Source organism: Schistocerca gregaria, chromosome 1 (genome assembly GCF_023897955.1).
Source record: "Schistocerca gregaria isolate iqSchGreg1 chromosome 1, iqSchGreg1.2, whole genome shotgun sequence".
Taxonomy (NCBI): domain Eukaryota; kingdom Metazoa; phylum Arthropoda; class Insecta; order Orthoptera; family Acrididae; genus Schistocerca; species Schistocerca gregaria.
The window spans coordinates 1105061280-1105087239 of record NC_064920.1 but is presented as its reverse complement, the minus strand read 5'-3'; the positions used below and the strand labels follow the sequence as shown (position 1 = coordinate 1105087239).

General features: G+C 43.5%; 1 protein-coding gene across 1 annotated transcript in view; it reads left to right on the top strand.

Moving 5' to 3' along the window:
* Positions 1 to 25960, top strand: part of LOC126291597 (trypsin alpha-4-like) — an 82519-nt gene that overhangs the window by 45273 nt on the left and 11286 nt on the right. The window contains exons 5-8 of the mRNA XM_049985172.1: positions 3613 to 3616; positions 3680 to 3815; positions 10124 to 10240; positions 23138 to 23293. Of these exons, the coding sequence (XP_049841129.1) occupies positions 3613 to 3616; positions 3680 to 3815; positions 10124 to 10240; positions 23138 to 23293 (413 nt within the window). The remainder of the gene's footprint in view (positions 1 to 3612; positions 3617 to 3679; positions 3816 to 10123; positions 10241 to 23137; positions 23294 to 25960) is intronic.

Genomic DNA, 25960 nt, shown 5'->3' with positions numbered 1-25960 from the left:
AACACTGCAGCCTAGCTGGAAATGCGAGCCCTTTCCATCAACAAGAATGTTTTGTTACGCACATAAGCCTAGATTTTTGCAGATCTTTACGAAGCATGTTTTCAAAGAAAATTCCGCAGTGGCTGTCTGGCTGTATGAATGATTTTTATTTAATCTGCGACGGGTTTCGCACCACTTATCGGTGCATCCTCAGGCAGTCTGTACAAAAAATAATATAATAAGAGCTCATATAAACTATTCGATCGCCCAATTCTGAGGTGTAAATTAAACTTTTAAACAGACAGTTTTTTGAATGAAACAAGAAAGTACACACATACGCTATTTATAACATACTAACGTTGAACATTGCCCTGGTGATTCAAGTCCAATATACCGACATTTGGTGAAAGCAGTAGCTAAAATTTTAATTTTTTTAAAAAATTATGGGAGCGGCAATGGCCTAGAAAATAAAAATAAAATACGATGTTGATAAAACTCCCCTAAACAAGAACGACGAAGAGTAGAACATAAGTTTGAACAAACAGCGGAATTAGGACCACGTAAACATATCAGAACATACCGTGCAAGTTGAGAGGAGCCGCGCTGCAGCGGACACGGCCTGACTGAGTAGCCGAAACCCGGAAAGCGCTCACCCAGTGGCGCGAGAATCGCCAGAGGCCGGATGACGTGTACAAGGTGTGAAGAGTGGGGGCTGCTGTGCATTTGATAAACAATTCCTTATGTCTATTTTTTTTTAAAAAAAGTCTAATATCATACTAGGTGTCCAATATAAAAAAATGGGCAGTTAGTTAAAACCATAAGAATAATAAATGTGGTGGTTCTGAATGCGTAAGGCCCGGAGTACGCATAAAAAGATATTATACAGAACCTACAAGTAATCTATAGGGGCAAGGCTACCTGTTTAAGTAACCAAAATTTTCTAAAAGACACTTGTGCCTCAGATCGGTCTGGGCATTATGTGAGGAGCGAAGGGATTTCTTCAGAACTCTGAAGATTTCAACCTCTTCCAAAACATTAAGGGTGTTGCCCTTACTTTCCAAGTGTAACACCCTCATGTTGTTCTGGATACCGGTGATATGGTGACCCATTTCCCGCAAATACGCATCTGCGACCGATTTTGAGCCTGGGTCGCTGATGTGCTCCTTAAAGCGGGTCTCAAAACTTCTTCCTGTCTGGCCTACGTACTCCGCATCACAATCAACACAGGCGGTACTATATACCCCCGACGACTTGAAACTATTCCATGTTGCAGCCTCCTTGTGCCTGAACTACTGTCCATTGTTTTTGTAAGTAGGCTGTTTACGTTTTCTTATTGGTAACGCCACGTAGCGCTCTGTAAGAAAATCACTAGCTGTGCTGTGTGCAGTCTGTGGCTGGTTTGCATTGTTGTCTGCCATTGAAGTGTTGGGCAGCGGCAGCTGGATGCTTAACAGCGCATAGCATTGCGCAGTTGGAGGTGAGCCGCCAGCAGTGGTGGACGTGGGGAGAGAGATGGCGGAGTTTTGTAATTTGTGAGAATTGGTGTCATGAACTGATATATATATTATGACTATTAAGGTAAATACATTGTTTGTTCTGTATTAAAATCTTTCATTTGCTAACTATGCCTATCAGTAGTTAGTGCCTTCAGTAGTTTGAATCTTTTATTTAGCTGGCAGTAGTGGCGCTCCCTGTATTGCAGTAGTTCGAGTAACGAAGATTTTTGTGAGGTAAGTGATTTGTGAAACGTATAGGTTAATGTTAGTCAGGGACATTCTTTCGTAGGGATTTTTGAAAGTCAGATTGCGTTGCACTAAAAACTATTGTGTGTCAGTCTAAGCACAGTCATGTAAAATTTTTCTAAGGGGACGTTTCATTTTTAGGAAGCTGTTGCAGATGTGTAGAGTCGTCACAGAAGCTCAAAGGCAAGAGCGTTGTGGCACTATGTGATTATTGCTCTAGTTTCTAACACATTTAACTGTTCTATTTTCCCCTAGTGACTTATATTTCTTGTATGTGCACGACAAAAGCGCAAAAGAAATGAGTCTTTTGGCAAGAAATGCAGAATCATCTGACAAACGAGAATTCGAGTTAAGGGCAGCTTTAGTTATAGTTTCTTTTTGTATAGAATACTTCCATGAAATCCTGTGTATTATATAACCCAGTGATCCAATTCTCTAAGCTTGTCCACATGAAAATAGCTCTTTCTAGCGGTAATACACTCCTGGAAATTGAAATAAGAACACCGTGAATTGATTGTCCCAGGAAGGGGAAACTTTATTGACACATTCCTGGGGTCAGATACATCACATGATCACACTGACAGAACCACAGGCTCATAGACACAGGCAACAGAGCATGCACAATGTCGGCACTAGTACAGTGTATATCCACCTTTCGCAGCAATGCAGGCTGCTATTCTCCCATGGAGACGATCGTAGAGATGCTGGATGTAGTCCTGTGGAACGGCTTGCCACGCCATTTCCACCTGGCGCCTCAGTTGGACCAGCGTTCGTGCTGGACGTGCAGACCGCGTGAGACGACGCATCCAGTCCCAAACATGCTCAATGGGGGACAGATCCGGAGATCTTGCTGGCCAGGATAGTTGACTTACACCTTCTAGAGCACGTTGGGTGGCACGGGATACATGCGGACGTGCATTGTCCTGTTGGAACAGCAAGTTCCCTTGCCGGTCTAGGAATGGTAGAACGATGGGTTCGATGACGGTTTGGATGTACCGTGCACTATTCAGTGTCCCCTCGACGATCACCAGAGGTGTACGGCCAGTGTAGGAGATCGCTCCCCACACCATGATGCCGGGTGTTGGCCCTGTGTGCCTTGGTCGTATGCAGTCCTGATTGTGGCGCTTACCTGCACTGCGCCAAACACGCATACGATCATCATTGGCACCAAGGCAGAAGCGACTCTCATCGCTGAAGACGACACGTCTCCATTTGTCCCTCCATTCACGCCTGTCGCGACACCACTGGAGGCGGGCTGCACGATGTTGGGGCGTGAGCGGAAGTCGGCCTAACGGTGTGCGGGACCGTAGCCCAGCTTCATGGAGACGGTTGCGAATGGCCCTCGCCGATACCCCAGGAGCAACAGTGTCCCTATTTTGCTGGGAAGTGGCGGTGCGGTCCCCTACGGCACTGCGTAGGATCCTACGGTCTTGGCGTGCATCCGTGCGTCGCTGCGGTCCGGCCCCAGGTCGACGGGCACGTGCACCTTCCGCCGACCACTGGCGACAACATCGATGTACTGTGGAGACCTCACGCCCCACGTGTTGAGCAATTCGGCGGTACGTCCACCCGGCCTCCCGCATGCCCACTATACGCCCTCGCTCAAAGTCCGTCAACTGCACATACGGTTCACGTCCACGCTGTCACGGCATGCTACCAGTGTTAAAGACTGCGATGGAGCTCCGTATGCCACGGCAAACTGGCTGACACTGACGGCGGCGGTGCACAAATGCTGCGCAGCTAGCGCCATTCGACGGTCAACTCCGCGGTTTCTGGTGTGTCCGCTGTGCCGTGCGTGTGATCATTGCTTGTACAGCCCCCTCGCAGTGTCTGGAGCAAGTATGGTGGGTCTGACACACCGGTGTCAATGTGTTCTTTTTTCCATTTCCAGGAGTGTAAGTTATAACTACTTCCCTTCCGCAAAAATGTGACGCATTCTTTGTTTGTTTTGGCTGCAGTACTGACGTGTACGAGGTGGTAGGTGGTACCAACAGCCTCCCAGAAGGGGGAACTAGACATACTGTGGCAGGCCTTAGTCCTCATCCGGATTACGACCCTACTGATGCCTGGGTCAACGACATCGCCGTAATCAGGGTAAGTTTCCAAAATACCGGGTGCCTCAAAAAGGATCATCCCATTTAATTAGTCATAACTATTGTATTATTTGAGATATATACGTGAACAACGTACTGTGAAAAGAGCCAACTCTCAAATTTTTCATAGTTCCCATGTAAGTAGGCTGTTAAGGTTTTTATGTTGGTAACGCCACGTAGCGCTCTGTATGAAAATCACTGACTGTGCTGTGTGCAGTCTCTGGCTGATTGGCATTGTTGCAATATTCGCTATTGTAGTGGTGGGCAGTTGGACGTGAACAGCGCGTAGTGTTGAGCAGTTGGATATGAGCCGCCAGCAGTGGTGGATGTGGGAAGAGAGATGGCTGAGTTTTGAGAGCGGACGATCTGGACGTGTGTCCGTCAGAAAAACTAAATTCGTAAGACTGAATGTCATGACCTGATATATGTATTATGACTTTTGAACACTATTAGGATAAATACATTGTTTGTTCTCTATCAAAATCTTTCATTTGTTAACTATGCCTATCAGTAGTTAGTGCCTTCAGTAGTTAGAATCTTTTATTTAGCTGGCAGTATTCGCGCTCGCTGTATTGCAGTTGTTCGAGTAACGAATATTTTTGTGAGATAAGTGATTCATGAATGTATAGGTTATTGTTAGTCACGGTCATTCTTTTGTAGGGATTATTAAAAGTCAGATTGCGTTGCGCTAATAATATTGTGTGTCTGTTTAGTCTTGATCAGAATAAGTAAAGAGAGAAATGCCTGAGTACGTTCAGTTTGCTCAGCTGTTTGAAAATCAAATAACGTAGAGGTTTACCAGCACAGTAATACATAGTTTTCTAAGGGGACGTTTCACCCGTTACGCTGGCATCTGGAAGTGCGGGAATTTTTAAATCAAAGAATTACTGAACGACGGATCGGTCGACTGGACCAAATGATTCAGGCTGATATTCCTGGCCTCCAAGTTCACAAAACATGACTGTATGTGATTATTTGTTGTCTGGGTTTATAAAGGACTCTGTTTATGCGTCTCGGTTACCACCATGTTTATGTGTCTCGGTTACCACCAACAGTGAATCAACTGAGGCGTGGCATAACAGTAGCTGTGAGAGCTATAACTCAAGACATGCTCGCTGCAGTGTGGAAACAATTTGGATACTGCATTGACATATGCCGTACATCTCAAGAGGAGCGTATTGAACGCCTATGAAAAGGTATGAAAAAACTTTTTCACTTTCCTGATCATCAAAACACAAAATTCATTATATATGTTTATTAGTTTCAGAAATATGGGCATGCCAAATCGGCTGAATCTTTTTGATGCATCCCGTACTTTGTAATGGGGATTCATGTCGAGAGAGTTTAAAACATGCGACAACATCCAAACTGTACAGACCGGAAGATTCTCTATGCAAATGAGACGGTGAAGCATGGAAACTAATAAGGAGTTCCTAACGCTCCACTGAACACAAACGACAGGACAGTGAAGAAATCTGGAAGTGTAAGAGGCAGCCAGGAACAGGGCTGAAAGCACACGAAAATAATGGTAGTGACACCAATAACATCATTACTACAGGAAATTTCCTTCGAAAAATCAAGATCATGAGTTCAGAACTCTACATTCACACACTGTTCACTAAATATGTTCAAGTCGAGCGACTCCCTGCACTGTGACGACACATATTTCTGCATCTACATCTACGTCATACTACGCAAGCCACCGAATGTGGCAGATGGTACTTTCGGTACCACTATCTGATCCCTCCAACCCTGTTCCCCTCACGGCGGTACGCGGGAAGAATGATTGTCGGTAAGCCTCTGTATTGGCTCTAATTTCTCGAATTTTCTCCTTGTGGTCAATACTCGTGGCGTATGTGGGTGGAAGTAATATGTTGTCTGATTCCTCCTGAAAAGTGCCGTCCCGAAATTTCAATAGTAAATCTCTCCGTAATGCACAACGTCTCTCTCGTAACGTCTGCCTGTGGAGTTTGTTTAGCATCTGCGTAACGCTCTCTCGCCAGCTAAACGATCCCATGGCAAAACGCGCCGCCCTTCGTTGGATCTTCTCTATGTCCTCTATCAGTCCTACCTTATAGGGTTCCCACATAGATGAACAATACTCAAGAATCGGGCGAACAAGCGCCTTATGAGCCACTTCTTTCGTGGATGAGTTATATTTCCTTAAGATTCTTCCGAAGAATCTTGAGTCTTGTATCTGCTTTTCCCACTATTTATGTGGTCATTCTACCTAAGGTCGCACCGGATAGTTAAGCCTAGATATTTTACGGCAGATGTTGTCTCCAGCTGTTTGTCATCAATAATGTAGCTGTACAGTAGTGGATTTCTTTTCCTGTGAATGAGCAATAAGTTACATTTATTTACGTTCAGGGTAAACTGCCAGAGTCTGTATCATTCGTCAATTATCTGCTGGTCGTTCTGCAAATTCTTACTATCTTCTGGCGTTGCTACTTTGGTATAAACAACTGTATCATTTGTAAAGAGCCTTAAAGAGCATCCGACGCTTTCTATTAGATCATTTATATATATCGTAAACAGCAACGGTCGTTTCACACTTCCCTGTGTTACTCCGGATTTTACCTTTACATCTGTTGATTTATTTCCGTTGAGAGCGACGTGTTGACTTCTGTCTGCAAGAAAGTCTTGAATCTAATCGCAGGTCTGCTCCGATACTCCGTAAGCTCGTATTTTTTTCACTAAACGGCAATGCGGGACGGTGTCAAATGCTTTACTGAATACAAAGAACACGGCATCAGCCTGAGCGCCGTTGTCCACTGCGCTGTGGATCTCATGGAGGAACAGAGAGAGCTGAGTTTTGCAGGATCTCTATTCGCGGAATCCGCGTTGAGTTTTATAGAGGAGCTGTTCATTTTCCAAGAATGGCATAATTCTTGATCATAAAACATGTTCCATAATTCTACAGCAGATTGACGTCAACGATATAGGTCTATAATTGTGTGGATCTGTCTTATGGCCTTTCTTAAAAACGGGAATGACCTGCGCTTTTTTCCAGTCGTTAGGTACCTTTCGTTGCTCAAGCGATCTACGATAAATTGCTGCTTGAAGGAGAGCAAGTTCTTTCGCGTACTCTTTATTCAATCTTATAGGTATCTCATCTGGTCCTGAAGACTTTCCACTACTAAGCTATTGTAGCTGCTTTTCAATTTCGCGATCGATTATCTCAATATCTGCCATTTCGACGTTCGCACTACGATTGAAAGGGAGGACAGTGTTACGATCTTCCGCCGTGAAACAACTTCGGAAGACCGAATTCAGTATTTCGGCCTTCTGTATGTTATCTACCGTTTCGGTGCCGATGTGGTCGCTGAGAGAATGAATAGATAATTTTGACCCACTTACTGATTTTGCATACGACCAAATCTCTTAGAGTTTGTACTCATATCGGTTGACAACGTCTTACCTTCGCCAATCATTTAACGCTTCTCTCATTGCTCACCTTACGCTTATTTTGTGTAATAAACGTCGTTACTTCGTGTGTTAATAGGCATAAATGACCATTTTGACAGACAACGTCGCTCCTTGTGGTCTACTGCAAATAATGATATACTGTTAGCTACCCGACACCTCCTGTACAGTAGCTAGAAGTGGATATCAGTCGGTAGACACTTCTTCTACTGATTTACCTGGAGTGGAATTCGGGCGTCAGTTAACTTTAAACAGCAGTTAATTGCACACGCCTGATACCAGTATAAGCATCTTGCAGCATATACCACATAATTTAAGTGGCAGGCTCGTAGCGCGTGACACAGTGTGTTAAGAATTACTACACACGATTGAATTGTTACTGTATGCATGTCGTGATTATTCGTCTAAGGTTACTCCGTTCGACCTCAAGATGATTTTACTTATTAAGTTATTAAAGTCGTACAAGCAGTCATTTATGCGCACGGATCTGAATCGGTAGCCACCGGAGGTATCAGTTCCTGCACACTTCGATTCCCGTAGAATCGCAACTTTGGAACAGATCCTGATATTGCTGTTAAAGCCAGCACATCGCTGTATATGCTACTTTTTACACCTTTGAACACGTAATGTGTACCCATACAATAATCGCTAATTAAAATGAATTTTCTGTATGTAATGAAGAAGGCTACGCGCACTACACCGTCATTATCAACACTGCGAAAACCTCACAGTAGGTATCTGCAATTAACTAGCAAATGTTATGATTTTCGACATATTTCCCTATAATACGATATGTTTTTAATAAATAAACCTTCAAAACTAATTGTTGTTGTTGTTGTGGTCCATCTTTGCAACCACGACACCATGCCGCGCGGTACGGATGGGCCCAACAACACGTCGAATGGACCGCTCAGAATTGGCGTTACATTCTCTTCGCCGGTGAGGGTGGCATATTCCTTCAACCAGACAATCATCGGAGACGTGTTTGGAGGCAACCCGGTCAGACTGAACGCCTTAGAACACTGTCAGCGAGTACAGCGAGGTGGAGGTTCCCTGCTGTATTGGGGTGGCATTATGTGGGGCCGACGTACACCGCTGGTGGTCATGGAAAGCTCCGTAACGGCTGTATGATACGTGAACGCCATCCTCCGACCAATAGTGCAACTATATCGGCAGCATATTGACGAGGCATTCGTCTTCATGGATGACAATTTCCGCCCTGTCGTGCACATCTTGTGAATGGCTTTCTTCAGGATAACAAAATCGCTTGACTAGAGTGGCCAGCATGTTCTCCAGACATGAACCCTATCGAACAAGCCTGTAGTGGATTTAAAACCGCTGTTTATGGACCACGTGACCCACCAACCACTCTGAGCGATCTACGCCGAATCGCCGTCGAGGAGTGGGATAATCTGGATCAACATTGCCTTGATGAACTTGTGCACAGTATACCACGACGAATGCAGGCATGCATCAGTGCAAGAGGACGTGCTACTGGGTTTTAGACGTACCGGTGTGTACAGCAATCTGGACCACCATGTCTGAAGGTCTCGTTGTGTGGTGGTACAATATGCATTGTTTGGTTTTCATGAGCAGTAAAAAGGGTGGAAATGACTTTTATGTTGATCTCTATTCCAATTTTCTGTACAGGTTCCGGAACTCTATGAACCGAAGTGATGCAAAACTTTTTTTGATGTTTGTATTAATTCCATATATAATTTTCCAAATTGAATCCAACATTCTTCAGCCTACAATTTTAAGTCAATAATTATGGGAACGTATCTTTGATTAGCACTTCAGATTTTTAAGATCAGAAACAACAATGGCTCATGACTCATGGCTATATCGTAATTCAGGACGGAGGAATAGATTTTGAGTCCGAAAATAATATTCCACAGGAACAAAAACACATTTAAAGTGTATTAGAGTGCTGTGTTATCAGTTATAACTTGTGTGAAGTTACTGATTGGTCAATTTACAAATCTTTAAGGGCCCTATTGAAATGTTGCAGTTTTTCAGCGTGTTACTGTAGATGCAGGCTCGTAGAAAGATGTTGCCAGCGTCTCCAGTTTCATCAATAAGCAAACCTACACTTGGATAATCGCGCTGCATCTCGTCGATTAATGGTACGGACCTATTCTCCACAAACAGTATCATCTTAAGACTGCTCGCTTTCCAAAATGTTCAGCACCTTTTTCGCCAGCCAAATTAGTGCCGCGCTGCCCCCTTGACGTAATAAACACTTCTTCCAAAATTGCTACACTGTCCTATTGACCACTCGAAAAATAAGTGTTGTTTACAAAGAATTTCAATGTAAATGCTTGCCCTGCGTTGTTATAATATGTCCATAACAAGTAATTCCGTATATGTAAACAATAAATCTTAATACTGATAATTTGCAGAAAATTGAACATTAAACACCTATTACAAATAGTCACGCGAACGACCAGCAGATGGCATCATAGGTTTGTCGAATCACATAAAGGCATAGCCATTAAAGCAAACAGGGAATGAAAGAGAAAAAAGATTAAATAATAATATCTACGTGTATAATCTTATAGGACATACTGTTTATCGTCCAAGTTTCACTTCCACACGGCAACACTGGAGACAAGTATTTTCAGAAAAGTCTTCCTAACTCATAAATTAATGTTAAATCGGGGACGTTTTGCTTGCCATCGCCACTTTGCGTTTTACATCGTCTCCACTTCAGCCATTATCAGTTATTTCTTTGCCAACATAGCAAAATTCGTCTACTACTTTTAGAATCTCGTTTCCTAATTCCCTCAGCATCGTCTGTTTCATTTCGGCTAAGTACCATTGGCTATGCTTGTTTACAGAAAAAATCTTTTTTAACAACAAATTTTGTTCATGCCGCTGCAGGTTTCGCCACCTATTTCAATTGATGGCGTCACAGTGGCTCCAATACAGCTGCCAGAACAGGGGGAGCAGGTTCCAGATGGCGCCAACGTCACCGTCATCGGCTGGGGAGACCTCTGGGTAAGAACTGTCCGCCTGATTTCTAATTTCTGCAGTCAGCTTCTTATAAAAGCCAATACTTCCAATGTTTAGATCCCCACTTTGAGGGTGTCCTGTCCAGTTCAGATAGTTGTAGTCGTCCAGCAAACAGTAGATGCAGGTGAACAGGTAGTGACTGCCTTCCTACATTTACGAAAGTTGTTTGACTTAGCACCACATTCCCTGCTAATAAGCAAGAAAAGATCACTGCGAGATCTTTGTAGATAGGATTTTGGTACGAGAAATCCTCGACTAGTAGAACCCAGCACAGTACACAGGATGCTGAAATTTCAACGAAAATGAGTGTGATGTATTCCGAAATGACTAATTACACAGGGTCAGCAGTGGCACCAGATGTTTAAATCACTATGCTGTTGTCTACAGTAAAATATCGTTGGACAGTAGTAGAAAAATGCAGAGAGACGGGAACAGAATGACCACTTGATGTAATGAATCATAGCTCTCAATAAACGCAGATAAATGAAAGGTAATGCTCATAAGGAGCCCAACGGTGTTCGATTACAAGATGAGTGATAAATGTCTGGAGTTCGTCACATCATTTAAACGTTTATGGCTAATACTGACAAGCAATATAAAATGGGACGATCACGAGAAACCAGTAACAGGAAAGGCGTTTGGGAGACTTATAGAAAGGATTCTGGGAGAGAGCAGTGCATCTATGAAGGAAAAAACGTGAAAGACGTCAGTGCGACCCAATCTAGAGACTAGTGCTTCATTGCTTGGACATGGAGTGACCTCGGAGACGCTAGAATCGTAACAGCTCAGTATAGATGACATGAATGTGTAACTGCGATGCTCGAGAAGTTAAATGGGAATATTTTGGAAGAAAAACTACGTAGTTCTCGCAAATCTGTTAAGTACATTTAAACAACCAGTATTCTATGAAGACCGTACGAACATGCTGCCACGATCGTATATCTCGCATAGGGATTCATGAAGGAATGTAGACAGTTGTTCCTTTCCCCTGCTATTCACGATACAGTACGGTATATATATATATATATATATATATATATATATATATATATATATATATATATATATATATATATATTTATTGTGGACAGTCGAAGGCCACTTCCATCCGACAGGATATGTCAAAACACAGAATTGTCGGATATGGGCAACGGAAAATCCACAGGCAAATCAACCGTTACCACTTCAACCTGAAAAGGGCACGGTGTGTTGCGTGTTTACGGGATCATTTATCATTGAGCCATGTTTTTTCGAAGAGACAGGTGCTTCCGATCCTGTTACCTGTAACGTCACTGGTAAGCGCTATGAGTGTCTTTTGCGCAACCACGTCATTCCACCTCTCCAGCAGCGTGAATGTGTGGATTGGATCATTTTTATGCAAGATGGCGCAACTCCGCACATTGCAAATCCAGTTAAGCTGCTGCTTAAGCGCCATTTCGGAAATGCTAGAATTATCATCCGCCATTTCCCTACAGCCCGACCGTCCCGATCATCTTATCTTAATCCGTGTGACTTATGGCTGTGGGGCTATCTGAAAGATGTATTCAGTGTTCCGATTGCAAACCTAGCTGCTCTGAAGGAATGCATTGCGTAACATATTCTGAACGTGACCCGGAAACACTTCGATCAGTTGTGGAACATGCTGTTTCTCGATTTCAACTTGTTGCAGGAAACGGTGGGCAGCATATTGAACATGTTTTGCGTCAGTCACACGGAAATTAATAATCCGTTTTGATTTTGACTGATGCTTTTTATGGGTTTTTGGCCTCAGGACAATTAAAAACCAATGCGGTTTTTGGTCTCAGGGCAATTAAAAACTGACTTTTCCCATCCGGTGTGATATGACCTTACCGTGGTGGTATTAACGGTATCACACTTGTACACCCATGCACACTAAGTAGTACAGTTTGTTTAACGTCAAACGTACACCTTAGGCATTGTTGTCTGATTTATTTGTCATTTGTGGTCGAGAACGATTAAATTATGATGCTTACAGCGCCAGCTATTGCTACATTTTGTAACTATTTATTTTTCTTCAGCCATACGTTTTCCCCCTTCTCCGATTATATTCCGTTGCAATTGGCGTCATTCTGACCAGTTGTGTTATTTCTACAACGATTTGACAATTTTTTTTCCCTTTCCCACACACGTTTCAGCGCTTTCTCTGGTTTCTTTAGAGTCTTTCATTTACTTTTTCTTTCTGAGAATTTTTCCACTTTAGCTAGTAGGGATTATACGAATTTCGGCTTAAAGTTATTTACATAAAGGGCAAATAACTACCCGTCGAATTTTGCGCTACTTCAAACACAGCTGAAGGCACATATCAACTGTTAAGACAATAATTGTTGTACGCTTATGCTACGCTGAAAACTAGGCCTAGGACGCTAATTTGGAAAATAAGAATGTTATACAGTTGCTCAAATAACTACACGACACCATCAGTTACGTTTGTTGGCAGTTTTATATCTATCATGCATTTTACATCTTGTCCTCTACAAACAACGAAACGTATTCCTTTTTTTTATGTTTTTATTTTTTTTTGTCCACTTCAGACCCGAAACCGCTACATTATATCGCATTAGTTAGCGTTTTACTTCCAGATTTTTGATGCTGTTGTCTTTTTCCCTTATTATTGACGTAGGGAAAACTTATTCCTTTTACTATTGCTGTTTTTTGGTCTTAAATATCCATTTGATATTTTTATTAGAAAAAACTATGTTTCAGTCGTCATTCTACATGTTATTATACCTATATGATGCTCATTTATCTCGCTGCGTGCTTGTTTGGCGAGCTGTGCGCTATTTCAAATAACGTTCACACTCCAAGAGACAGTTTTAATCTGCCATAAGGCTTCAATAACATTGGCGCACGAAGACTTCCGGCATAAGAAATCAGCCTCATTCTGCCAACGGCCTTGTCAAACAGGGCGGAGGAGCGGATGGAGGTTCAGGGCACTCTCTTGTCCTAGGGGTGGGGAAACTGCCCCTAAAAGCGGAAGAATCAGCAATGATCAACGACATGAGGATGCAGAAGGCAATGGAAACCACTGCATTAAAAACACGAAACGTGTATCCACATGACATGAGGCCTGTAATTGAAGAAGTGTCATGATAATCTCTCCTTTAGCAAAAGATTCCCGAACCGTCCCCCATTCGGATCTCTGGGAGGGAACTGCCAAGGAGGAGGTTAACATGAGAAAAAGATAGAATAATCAACGAAATAATAACAGTCTACGAGTCGGAGTATGGAATGTCAGAAGTTTGAACGTTGTAGGGAAACCAGAAGATCTGAAAAAGGAAATGCAATGGCTCAATCTAGATATAGCAGGAGTAAGTGAAGTGAAGTGGAAAGAACACAAGGATTTCTGGTCAGATGAGTGTAGGGTAATATCAACAGCAGCAGAAAATCGTATAACGGGAGTAGGCTTCGTTAAGAACAGGAAGATACAGCAAAGAGTGCGTTTCTGTGAACAGTTCAGTGACAGGGTTATTCTTATCAGAATCGACAGCAAACCAACACCGACAACTATAGATCAGGTATACATGCCGACGTCGCAAGCTGAAAATAAAAAGATAGAGAAAGTGTACGAGGATATTGAAAGGGTAATACAGTATGTAAAGGGAGATGAAAATCTGACAGTCATGGGAGACTGGAATGCGGTCGTAGGGGAAGGAGTAGAAGAAAAGGTTACAGGACAATGTGAGCTTGGGGCAAGGAATGAGAGAGGAGAAAGATTAATTGAGTTCTTTAATAAAATTGAGCTAGTAATAGCGAATACTCTGTTCAGAAATCACAAGAGAAGGAGGTATACTTGGATTGTGATACGGTAAGATTTCAGTTAGATTACATCATGGTCAGACAGAGATTCCGAAATCAGATACTAGATTGTAAGGCGTATCCAGGAGCAGGTATAGACTCAGATCACAACATGGAAGTGATGAAGAGTAGGCTGAAGTTTAAGACATTAGTCAGGAAGAATCAACACGTAAAGAAGTGGGATACGGAAGTATTAAGGAATGACGAGATACGCTTGAAGTTCTCTAAGGCTGTAGATGCATCAATAAGGAATAGCTCAGTAGGCAGTACAGTTGAAGAGGAATGGACACCCCTAAAAAGGGCAATAACAGAAGTTGGGAAGGAAAACATAGGTACAAAGAAGGTAACTGCGAAGAATCCATGGGCAACAGAAGAAATACTTCAATTTCTCGATGAAAGGAGGAAGTACAGAAATGTTCCGGAGGAGTCGAGGAATACAGAAATACAACTCGCCGAGGAATTAAATAAATAGGAAGTGCAGGGAAGCTAAGACGAAATTGCTGCATGAAAAATCGATAAAGAAATGTTTGTCGGTAGGACTGACTTAGCATACAGGAAAGTAAAAACAATCTTCGGTGACATTAAAAGCAAGGGTGGTAATATTAAGAGTGCAACGGGAATTCCACTGTTAAATACAGACGAGAGAGCGGATAGGTGGAAAGAATACATTGAAAGCCTCTATGAGGGGGAAGATTTGTCTGATGAGATAGAAGAAGAAACAGGAGTCGATTTAGAAGACATGGGGGCCCGGTATTAGAATCAGAATTTAAAAGAGCTTTGGAAAACTCAAGATCAAATAAGGCAGAAGCTACAGATAACATTTCACCAGAATTTCTAAAATCGTTGGGGGAAGTGGCAACAAAACGGCTATTCACGTTGGTGTGCAGAATGCATGAGTCTGGCCATATACCATCTGACTTTCGGAAAAACATCATCCACACAATTCCGAATACGGCAAGGGCTGACAACTGCGAGAATTATCGCACAGTCCAAGTTGCTGACAAGAATAATATACAGAAGAATGGAAAAGAGAATTGAGGATGCGCTAGGTGACGATCAGTTTGGCTTTAGGAAAGGTAGAGGCACGAGACACGCAATTCTAGCGTTGCGTTTAATATTGGAAGCAAGACTAACGATAAATCAAGACACGTTCATTGGATCTGTCGATCTGGAAGAAGCGTTCGACAATGTAAAATGGTGCGAGATGTTCAAAATTCTGAAAAAATTAGGGGTAAGTTATAGGGAGAGACGGATCATATACAATATGTGCAACAGCCAAGAGCTAGTAATAAGAGTGGACGACCAAGTGCGAAGTGCTGGTATTGAAAAGGATGTAAGACAAGGATGTAGTCTTTCGCCCCTACTGTTCAATCTATACATCGAGGAAGGAATGACAGAAATAAAAGAAAGGTTCCGGAATGGAATTAAAATAACGAGTGACGGACGGAGCAAGGAGGACACCAAAAGCAGATTGGCAATGGCAAAAAGGGCATTTCTGGCCAAAAGAAGTCTACTAATATCAAATGTCGTCTTTAATTTGAGGAAGAAATTTCTGAGAATGTACCTCTAGAATACAGCATTGTATGGTAGTGAAATATGGGCTGTGTGAAAACCGCAACAGAAGAGAATCGAAGCATTTGAGATGTGGTGCTACAGACGAATTTTGAAAACTAGGTGAAGGTAAGGAATGAGGAGGTTCTGTCCTGAATCGGAGAGGAAAGGGATATTTGGAAAACACTGACAAGGAGAAGGGACAGAATGAGAGGATATCTGTTAAGACATGAGGGAATAACTTCCATGGTACTAGAGGAAGCTGTAGAGAATAAAAACTGTAGATGAAGACGGAGATTGGAATACATCCAGCAAATAATTGAGGACGTAGTTTGCAAGTGCTACTCTGAGATGAAGAGGTTGGCACAGCAGAGGAATTCGTGGCGGGCCTTATCAAACCAGTCAGAAGACTGGTGACACAAAAAAGAAAAAAAAGCTTCACTTTAAAAAAAATATAAATATTAACTTTCGTTAAGAGATTGTTATGAGCGTCCCTTTATCATGCGAATACGTCTACATGGATGCCATGTGTGTACTAAGTATGTAAACAATGCTTGGGATACTATAGAAAAACGATTTTATCGATTCCATGTGCAGAAACCTGGAAAGGCTGTAGATTTAAACGATTTTCGTAATGGCCAGATCATGATGGTCCAATGATTGGGAACCAGCGTCACAGAAAAAGAGACAAGCGGTAGCTGTTCAGATGTTGCTGTCATGGCATCTATCTTCAGTAAACAATTGACGTTCTTAGGTACTCGTAACCATAAGGTGTCAGACACCCATAACTCGTTTGAGATCTTCAAAACTGGAAGCTTATATGCCGTGAAAAATAGAGCTGGTGGCAGCTCGGAAGCAACTGATATACACTCCTGGAAATGGAAAAAAGAACACATTGACACCGGTGTGTCAGACCCACCATACTTGCTCCGGACACTGCGAGAGGGCTGTACAAGCAATGATCACACGCACGGCACAGCGGACACACCAGGAATCGCGGTGTTGGCCGTCGAATGGCGCTAGCTGCGCAGCATTTGTGCACCGCCGCCGTCAGTGTCAGCCAGTTTGCCGTGGCATACGGAGCTCCATCGCAGTCTTTAACACTCGTAGCATGCCGCGACAGCGTGGACGTGAACCGTATGTGCAGTTGACGGACTTTGAGCGGAAGCGTATAGTGGGCATGCGGGAGGCCGGGTGGACGTCCCGTCGACCTGGGACCGGACCGCAGCGACGCACGGATGCACGCCAAGACCGTAGGCTCCTACGCAGTGCCGTAGGGGACCGCACCGCCACTTCCCAGCAAATTAGGGACACTGTTGCTTCTGGGGTATCGGCGAGGACCATTCGCAACCGTCTCCATGAAGCTGGGCTACGGTCCCGCACACCGTTAGGCCGTCTTCCGCTCACGCCCCAACATAGTGCAGCCCGCCTCCAGTGGTGTCGCGACAGGCGTGAATGGAGGGACGAATGGAGACGTGTCGTCTTCAGGGATGAGAGTCGCTTCTGCCTTGGTGCCAATGATGGTCGTATGCGTGTTTGGCGCCGTGCAGGTGAGCGCCACAATCAGGACTGCATACGACCAAGGCACACAGGGCCAACACCTGGCATCATGGTGTGGGGAGCGATCTCCTACACTGGCCGTACACCTCTGGTGATCGTCGAGGGGACACTGAATAGCGCACGGTACATCCAAACCGTCATCGAACCATTCCTAGACCGGCAAGGGAACTTGCTGTTCCAACAGGACAATGCAAGTCCGCATGTACCCCGTGCCACCCAACGTGCTCTAGAAGGTGTAAGTCAACTACCCTGGCCAGCAAGATCTCCGGATCTGTCCCCCATTGAGCATGTTTGGGACTGGATGAAGCGTCGTCTCACGCGGTCTGCACGTCCAGCACGAACGCTGGTCCAACTGAGGCGCCAGGTGGAAATGGCATGGCAAGCCGTTCCACAGGACTACATCCAGCATCTCTACGATCGTCTCCATGGGAGAATAGCAGCCTGCATTGCTGCGAAAGGTGGATATACACTGTACTAGTGCCGGCATTGTGCATGCTCTGTTGCCTGTGTCTCTGTGCCTGTGGTTCTGTCAGTGTGATCATGTGATGTATCTGACCCCAGGAATGTGTCAATAAAGTTTCCCCTTCCTGGGACAATGAATTCACGGTGTTGTTATTTCAATTTCCAGGAGTGTAGAACTAAAATCGTGGGCAAGTAATCGTACACTGCAGGAAATTGAACACATCAGGAGCAAGTACTATTGTTGATTCTACAATAACGATAGGTACACCTGGCGTTTCCCTTCCATGGCTACATCAGCGTTATTCACGCTTCTTGTAACATCACGCTGATGGCCGTAACACATGGTGGCTCTTTGTTTTGACACTTGTGTCGCAGGAAGAAGGTAGTGAAAATATACACAGCAACGAACATTCCTATGGCCTACGATTGTTACTGAGGACACCATTAAGACTGGGTTGTGGAGAGCATTTTTGGTACACATCATGAAGAATGAAGAAGAAATTACTTGCAATCTCCTGACAGGAGCTTGTGGAAGATCAGAAAACCTACATACTGTAAAACCGAAAGTTACTGACGGTTAAAACTGTATGCCGCACCGAGACTTGAACTCGCGACGTTTGCCTTTCGCGGTCAAGTGCTCAACCGACTATGCTACCCAATCAGGACTCACGACGCATCTCAACACCTTTGCTTCAACCAGAATCTCGTCTCCTATGTGTAAAAAATTACCGTGCTTCTGCGAAACTTGCAAGACTAGCACTACTGGAAGAAAGGATATACTGAGGAGACATGGTTTAGCCACAATCTGGGAGACGTTTCCAGAATGAAACTTTCCCTTTGCAGTGGAGTGAACTTTTAAAACAGTTTTAATCCGCCAGTAAGATTCATATCAGTGTACACTCCCTTGCAGAGCGAAAATTCATTCTGTAATGTAAAACCGGTTGGCCAGAATTAAGCTAGAAACGATTCCATCAGAGTGTAGGTTAAGTATTTCAAATTACTGGTGATCTTACCAGTGCTACTACAGTTCCCTTGTTATCAGTTGCTTTATAGTCCTACTCAAATTAGTTGGTGTTTGGCGGCGAGCGGGAGGAACCGCTGCCGCCAACTTTGCACCAGTGAGAGATCTGGTGCCATCGTTGGTTCCCATCGTGATGCCACCAAACCAATACCACGCCGTAGCGGTGCTGTGACGACTCTATTGACGAAATGAAGACCGTCATTTGCAGGGACAAATATGAATACTGGCCTATGCTTTGAAGGATATGAGAGACAAAGGAAGGAAAAATCATGTCTATCTTGAGTGACAGTAGTTTTCCAGTTATCTGTATTTGGTATCCATCAAAAGAAAGGATGTTATAAACATATACTCAAGAATGTAGGGTTCGTTTCTTACAGTATGAGCGAAACTGCGTCAAGTTTTCGATACAAGTAAGTTGCATGAAGCTTATGAAGTAGCAGATAATGAGATTTGTTTATCATTCACTTTGGTGCTTGTTTAATATACCCTCGCACATAATCTGCACCTTTTTGCAAATTATTTTGCACTCTTTAATTCATTTTTGTATGCTATAATTTTATATACCTTACTTTCCACAATTCTATTGCACTTTTCATTTAACTACCTTGGGCTTGAATAAACAACTTGAACTAACCACTTCATTTTCACACTTTTTTCTGACACCAGGGACACCGACTCCTTATGAACGTTATTTGCATCCGTTAACTCAGTGTGTATACAACGTTTTGTCGCGTAATTGGGTTCATTTACTAAGCTAGAAGACAGCGTTGCCCTACATATGGCGGCTTCAATAAGGGAAAACTTCAGCACCAGTGAGCGGTCTAGTTATTTTTAATAAGTCTATGGTTGCCACTTTGGCTGCGCAAAGAGTTGTGCCTCCCAACTCTCAATGTGCAACTTTCCTCATGAGAAAATTCACATCTTTCAAGAAAAAACATAACCCCAGTACTAATTAAATTTAAAAATAGACTTTTGACGTCCTTACAGTTGTCATAGAGATTAATACTACGCATGAAATCGTAATTTGTATTTCGTTTTTATAGGATACATTTACTTTAAACTTCATATGTGGAAGAGTTCAAGACTGACAAAATTGGAAGAAAAACATCTGTTTTACGAAATATATACCTGTAAGTAGTAAACGGTAGGCGACAGGAAATTTCGAAATGATGTGTCGTCGAGGGAAGTATTTTGGTAAGGCATGAAGTCAGAGCCACAAATTCGTGACTAAGCTATTAGCATTGCTACAGGTAGATACAGCCTTTCTTCACTGAACATTAGCAGGGGATGGGTGGAGGCGACGAGCCTTCTTTAACTCCTGGCAAACATCCACGTACCTCACTTGATAGCAGGTGGGCATAAGGCTGTCGTGGACGAACTGGAACGACGAAAAATCCCCGCCCCTATCTGGGACTGAAACAGTGACCTCCACGGTTGGAGTCTGGACCACCACAGCCAATAGGTATTTTGATACTCAACGAAAATAAACACTGTTTCAGTGGGTTCAATAGATTTGACGTGATATGTTTGAAATCATTTCCATAAGGGAGAATTACCTTCTGTTTCAGAAATATCCTAATTAAAATTAGGATCAGGTATTTGGCACGCTTAGAGACACTGTGCACAAGTATTCCATATGTCGATTTCAGATTTTTTACGTGATTTCTTTGGTGATAGTAACCTCAACGCTGTTTTCTATCGCTATGGAGAATGGAGAGCAGTGGTACGTGTCTTCAGACAATAATTGTCGATACAACGTTGCAACTTTAGACTTTAAATGACAACTATAGCTAATTATGTGCTCCATTATTTTTATATTGTGTTAAAATTTAGAGTCCTTCTCATAGATGTCTCACTATAGGTGACTCACATCGTGCACCGTAAGATATAAAAAACGACGCAAGACGAAGGGTTTATCCGAATAGGACGGAAATCGATAGATGTGATGTACTCGTACACACAAAAAACTATTATTATTTCAGAAAACAATTGATGATGTTTTTAAGAAAAAGTGCTTCAAAAAGGAGCAAGTCAATAACGCGTTGGTCCACCTCCCACAAGGCACTGATTGATAGAATCTGGACACCGTTTTAAATTCTGTCGAGTTGGTGCTTTACATCGTCAGAATCCCGACCTGATTGAAGGACGCTGCCCATAATGCTCAAAACGTTTTCAATTGCTGAGTGATCCGACGACTTTCCTGGTCAAGGCAGGGTTTGGCAAGCAGCAAGACAAGCAGTAGAAACTCTCGGGCATTGTCTTGCTGAAATGTGAGCCAAGGATGGCTTGCGCTAAAGGGCAACAAAACGGGGCGCAGAATACCACCACGTACCGCCGTGTTGTAAGGGTGCAAGGAATGACAACAAAAGTGTCCTGCTATTGAAATAAATGGCATCCCAGACCATCATTCCTGGTCGTTGGGACATATGGCGGGCTACAGTCATGTTGGTATCCCACCGCTCTCTAGGGCGTCTCCACACACGCCTTCACTGGTCACTGAGACTCAGATCGAAGTGGAACGCATCACTGAAGATAATTGTACTCCAGCCAATGAGATTCCAGGTCTAAGATGTGTCTGCGATGGAATATTAACCTGACAGTCGCGCTCCATATCGGCCAACAACCTGGAATACTAACCTACTCCAGTCAATGAGATTCCAGGTCGAAGATGTGTCTGCGATGGAATATTAACCTGACAGTCGCGCTCCATATCGGCCATCAACCTGGAATACTAACCTGACAGTCGCCCTCCATATCGGCCGACAACCAGGAGTGATGGTCTAGTGCGCCATTTCTTTTCATATCAGGACACTTTTGTTGTCAATCGCGGCACCATTGCACCATAGCGGTACGTCAACGACATTCTACGCCCTATTTTGTTGCTCTTCATGGGCAGTTATCCCCGTCTTACATTTCAGCAATATAATACCCAACCGACAATTCGAGAGTTTCTATTGCTTGTCTTGGTTCTTGTTAAATCCCACCAGCAAGTACGACAGTTCTCTCCCCAATCGAGAATGTTTGGAGCATAAGGGACAGGGCTCTCCAATCAGCTCCAGATTTTGGACATTGACCATCTAACGCGCCAGTTAGACAAAATTTGACACAACATCCCTTAGGGGGACATCCAAGAACACTATCAATCAATGCCAAGCCGAATAACTGCTCGCATAAGGGCGGTAGGACAACCAATGCGTTATTGACTTGCTCCGTTTGAACAGCTCTTTCCTTTGAAAAAATCGTCCATCTTTAAAAATTATAATCATTTGTTTGTGTGTACATGTACATTACCTCTATAGATTTCCGTCTCATTCGTATAATTCTTCTGTGTGCGGCGTTTTTTATCTTTATTTATTTCCGTGCTTTAAGCCGGCCAGAGTGGCCGAGCGGTTCTAGGCGCTACAGTCTGGAACCGCGCGACCGCTACGGTCGCAGGTTTGAATCCTGCGTCGGGCATGAATGTGTGTGATATCCTTAGGTTTTTTTTTCTTTTGGTCATCAGTCTACTGACTGGTTTGATGCGGCCCGCCACGAATTCCTTTCCTGTGCAAACCTATTCATCTCAGAGTAGAACTTGCAACCTACGTCCTCAATTATTTGCTTGACGTATTCCAATCTCTGTCTTCCTCTGAAGTTTTTGCCCTCTACAGCTCCCTCTAGTACCATGGAAGTCATTCCCTCATGTCTTAGCAGATGTCCTATCATCCTGTCCCTTCTCCTTATCAGTGTTTTCCACATATTCCTTTCCTCTCCAATTCTGCGTAGAATCTCCTCATTCCTTACCTTATCAGTCCACCTAATTTTCAACATTCGTCTGTAGCACCACATCTCAAATGCTTCGATTCTCTTCTGTTCTGATTTTCCCACAGTCCATGTTTCACTACCAGACAATGCTGTACTCCAGACGTACATCCTCAGAAATTTCTTCCTCAAATTAAGGCCGGTATTTGATATTAGTAGACTTCTCTTGGCCAGAAATGCCTTTTTTGCCATAGCGAGTCTGCTTTTGATGTCCTCCTTGCTCTGTACGTCATTGGTTATTTTACTGCCTAGGTAGCAGAATTCCTTAACTTCATTGACTTCGTAACCATCAATCCTGATGTTAAGTTTCTCGCTGTTCTCATTTCTGCTGCTTCTCATTACCTTCGTCTTTCTCCGATTTACTCTCAAACCATACTGTGTACTCATTAGACTGTTCATTCCGTTCAGCAGATCATTTAATTCTTCTTCCCTTTCACTCAAGATAGCAATGTCATTAGCGAATCGTATCATTGATATCCTTTCACCTTGTATTTTAATTCCTTAGGTTAGTTACCTTTAAGTAGTTCTAAGTTCTACGGGACTTATTACCTCAGAAGTTAACTCCCATAGAACTGAGAGCCATTTTTGAACCTTGTTTTAATTCCTATGTTCTGAAAAGTAGAACATATTGGCGTAGCACTAGTATAAGAAAAGGCTGTTGACTTTCACAGTACCAGGGACCGAGTCTAGATGGCGTGCGCAAAGTGGACATACAAGTAATAAACCAAGAGGAGTGCGAGGCAGTGTGGAATGAGCGTGGCTACCCTGTATACCCTACACAGATCTGCGCTGCTCGTTTCGAGGACCTAAACTACGGCTCCTGCCACGTAAGTACAGAGCAAGTTCGTGGCGAAAGCCAGCTTGGGTGACGAGCACAAGTGAGACAGCGCATGGGCCAATGTGCCGTTTTGTCAGTAATTATTGACTTCCGGCTGAGAAGGCCGTTAACTTTAGTCACAACGATAAGATCAGCCAGCAATATAACAGTCACCATTGTTAAAATAGCACGTTTGTTGCTTTGGAGCACTGTACGTGCTGTAGAACTAAGACAAGTCACACTGGATCTTGTTGACCTCCAACAACAGTGTCGAGGGAGACCAGCCACAAATGCTGAGAAATCTAGTTCATTGTCGTTTCTTTAAGACCGTCCACTTCTTGAAAAGAAGAACGGGAAATTCGCAGTCGCACCCACGCTTCACCTCAACGTATTCTCAATCAACAACTGACCTGCCCAACAAGAAGTTCCTGCAGATTTTCCTTCAGCTATTCACACAAGTTAAACATAACACAGATCATTAAATTGCCAAATATGCAGCAACCAGTCGCACAATCATGTTTTATTTATTCACTTTCGCAAGTCGATTTCAACTGATTAACAGCCATCATCGGTGCTACAAATATAAAAATAAAAATAATTAATAACAGTGACCAAATTAATGAACGTACATAAAGCAACGTAAACCAATTAAAAGTATATAGACGCATTAAACCATTTAAAATGAACAAACAAATTTAGCTTTCAACCAATATGTGCCCTGAGTAGTAATACTGTCTTAAGCAGAGGTCAAACACAAAGTGATACATCGAGAATTGACTACGACAACAAGAAACCATAAGGGAGCGCTGCAAAGCAAACCCTCCGTGCGAAAAGATTCAGCTAAAATAAAAAGGAGAGGGAGGGGGGGAGAGAGAGAGAGAGAGAGAGAGAGAGAGAGAGAGAGAGAGAGAGAGAGAGAGAGAGGAAAGAGGTATGACATACCAAGCGAGGTAAAATATAATGATATAATACTGAAATATTTACCTGAAATGGATATATTGGCAAAGATTTTGTCAACCACATAGTACAGTTATATACGCCAAAAAGTGATTGTACAAATTAGGAAAAAGAACAAACATAGATGAGAAGCAGACCATCGAAAAAATTTTAAATTTTTTAAATTATCATCTTTTTTTTCCTTTATCCAAGAGCAAAAGTTAATTACAATGCCAATAAAGTAAAACGGTGTTGGCATCCATCTAGCGTACAGTTAATGACATTCAGGAAGATCGGACTTTTTTGCTGCAGATGGCGCCACATTGCTGAATGCACATGCAATGTAAACTAAGTTGCAATAAGAAAATTACGGACACAAATGAAACAGACGTATTAACGAAACAAGGCCAAATGCAAAAATAAAGTGCTAGCACACTTTGTAAATGGGAAAATTAACACTGGCTCAATAGGTTGAATTGAGAACTCGTAGGGGCTCTTACAGTGTGTCTGTATATCATGAGAGATAATCTACACCAAATGTCTCCGCCTTTCTAGCCCTTTATCCTACCCTTCAATGGTCCCAATATACCCTCCAAACACACCTTGACCAATTCACCGCTTGGTGCAACCAGTGGTTCCTCTGTGTTAATCCCTCCAAAACCCAGGCGATCATCATAGGCCACACCACCTGCTCCTTGCGCCTACATGATTTCTACCTGACCATTTATGGCTGTCCTATCCACCTCACTCCTACCCTCAAATACCTTGGCCTCACACTCGACCCCCACCTCGCCTGGACTACCCATCTCCTTACCATCCAAAACAAAGGTCACAACTGCCTCCGACTCCTGAAACTCCTGTCTGGCCGGACGTGGGGTCTGCATCCAAATCCTTGATCCGCCCCATCCTCTGTTATGCCAGTGTCGCTTGGATTTCCGCCCCTCCCCGGTTCTATCAAGCCCTCCAAATCCTCGAACGCCATGCGCTCCGCCTCGCCTTCCGCATACGCCTTACGTCGCCCACACGCATCCTCTACGACCTCATCCCCTTCCCCCACATTTTCCTTGAACACATCCGCACACTCTATATTGTCCGCCGCCTTGATCCCCCTCACCCCCTGGTTTCTCCCATCCTCTCAACCCCCAACCAGTTGCCGCGCCTTTACCGTTGTGTCCCACCCTCTCTCCATCTCCACACCCTCCATCTCCTTTCCCAACACAACTTCCACCGTCTACCCCTCCCGGATGATGAGCTTCGCCCTGACATCTACCCTTCCTACCAACTCTAACCCCTTCTTCCTGCCTCCTCCTCTGGGCTCCCTTTCCTCCCCCTCCTTCCTCCTGAGCGGCTTCCCCATTCTACTCCCCCTCCATTTCTTGTGCCTCCTTCCAGTGTCTCTGCGCTCCCTCCTGCCCTGTCTTCCCTCTTCCTCTCCCACCCCACGTGTCTCCTGCCTCTTCGTGAACCCACTGATGCCCCTCCTCTCTTCATCCCTCCGCTTCCTAAAAACAGCTGCAACTTTAACTGCCCCATTGTATGGTAAAGAAATATATTTCATTTTTCCCTACAATTACTTTATTTGCTCCCATGTCTTTACTTTTATTGAACAAAGGGTAGCGAATAATCATTAGATTTACCTATGGAAAAAATAATACCTTACTCAGTTTTACGATCCTCTTCAGAAAGTGGGGTACAGAAAACACGATTAAATGCAAATCTGAAAAACGCCATTTCATACTGA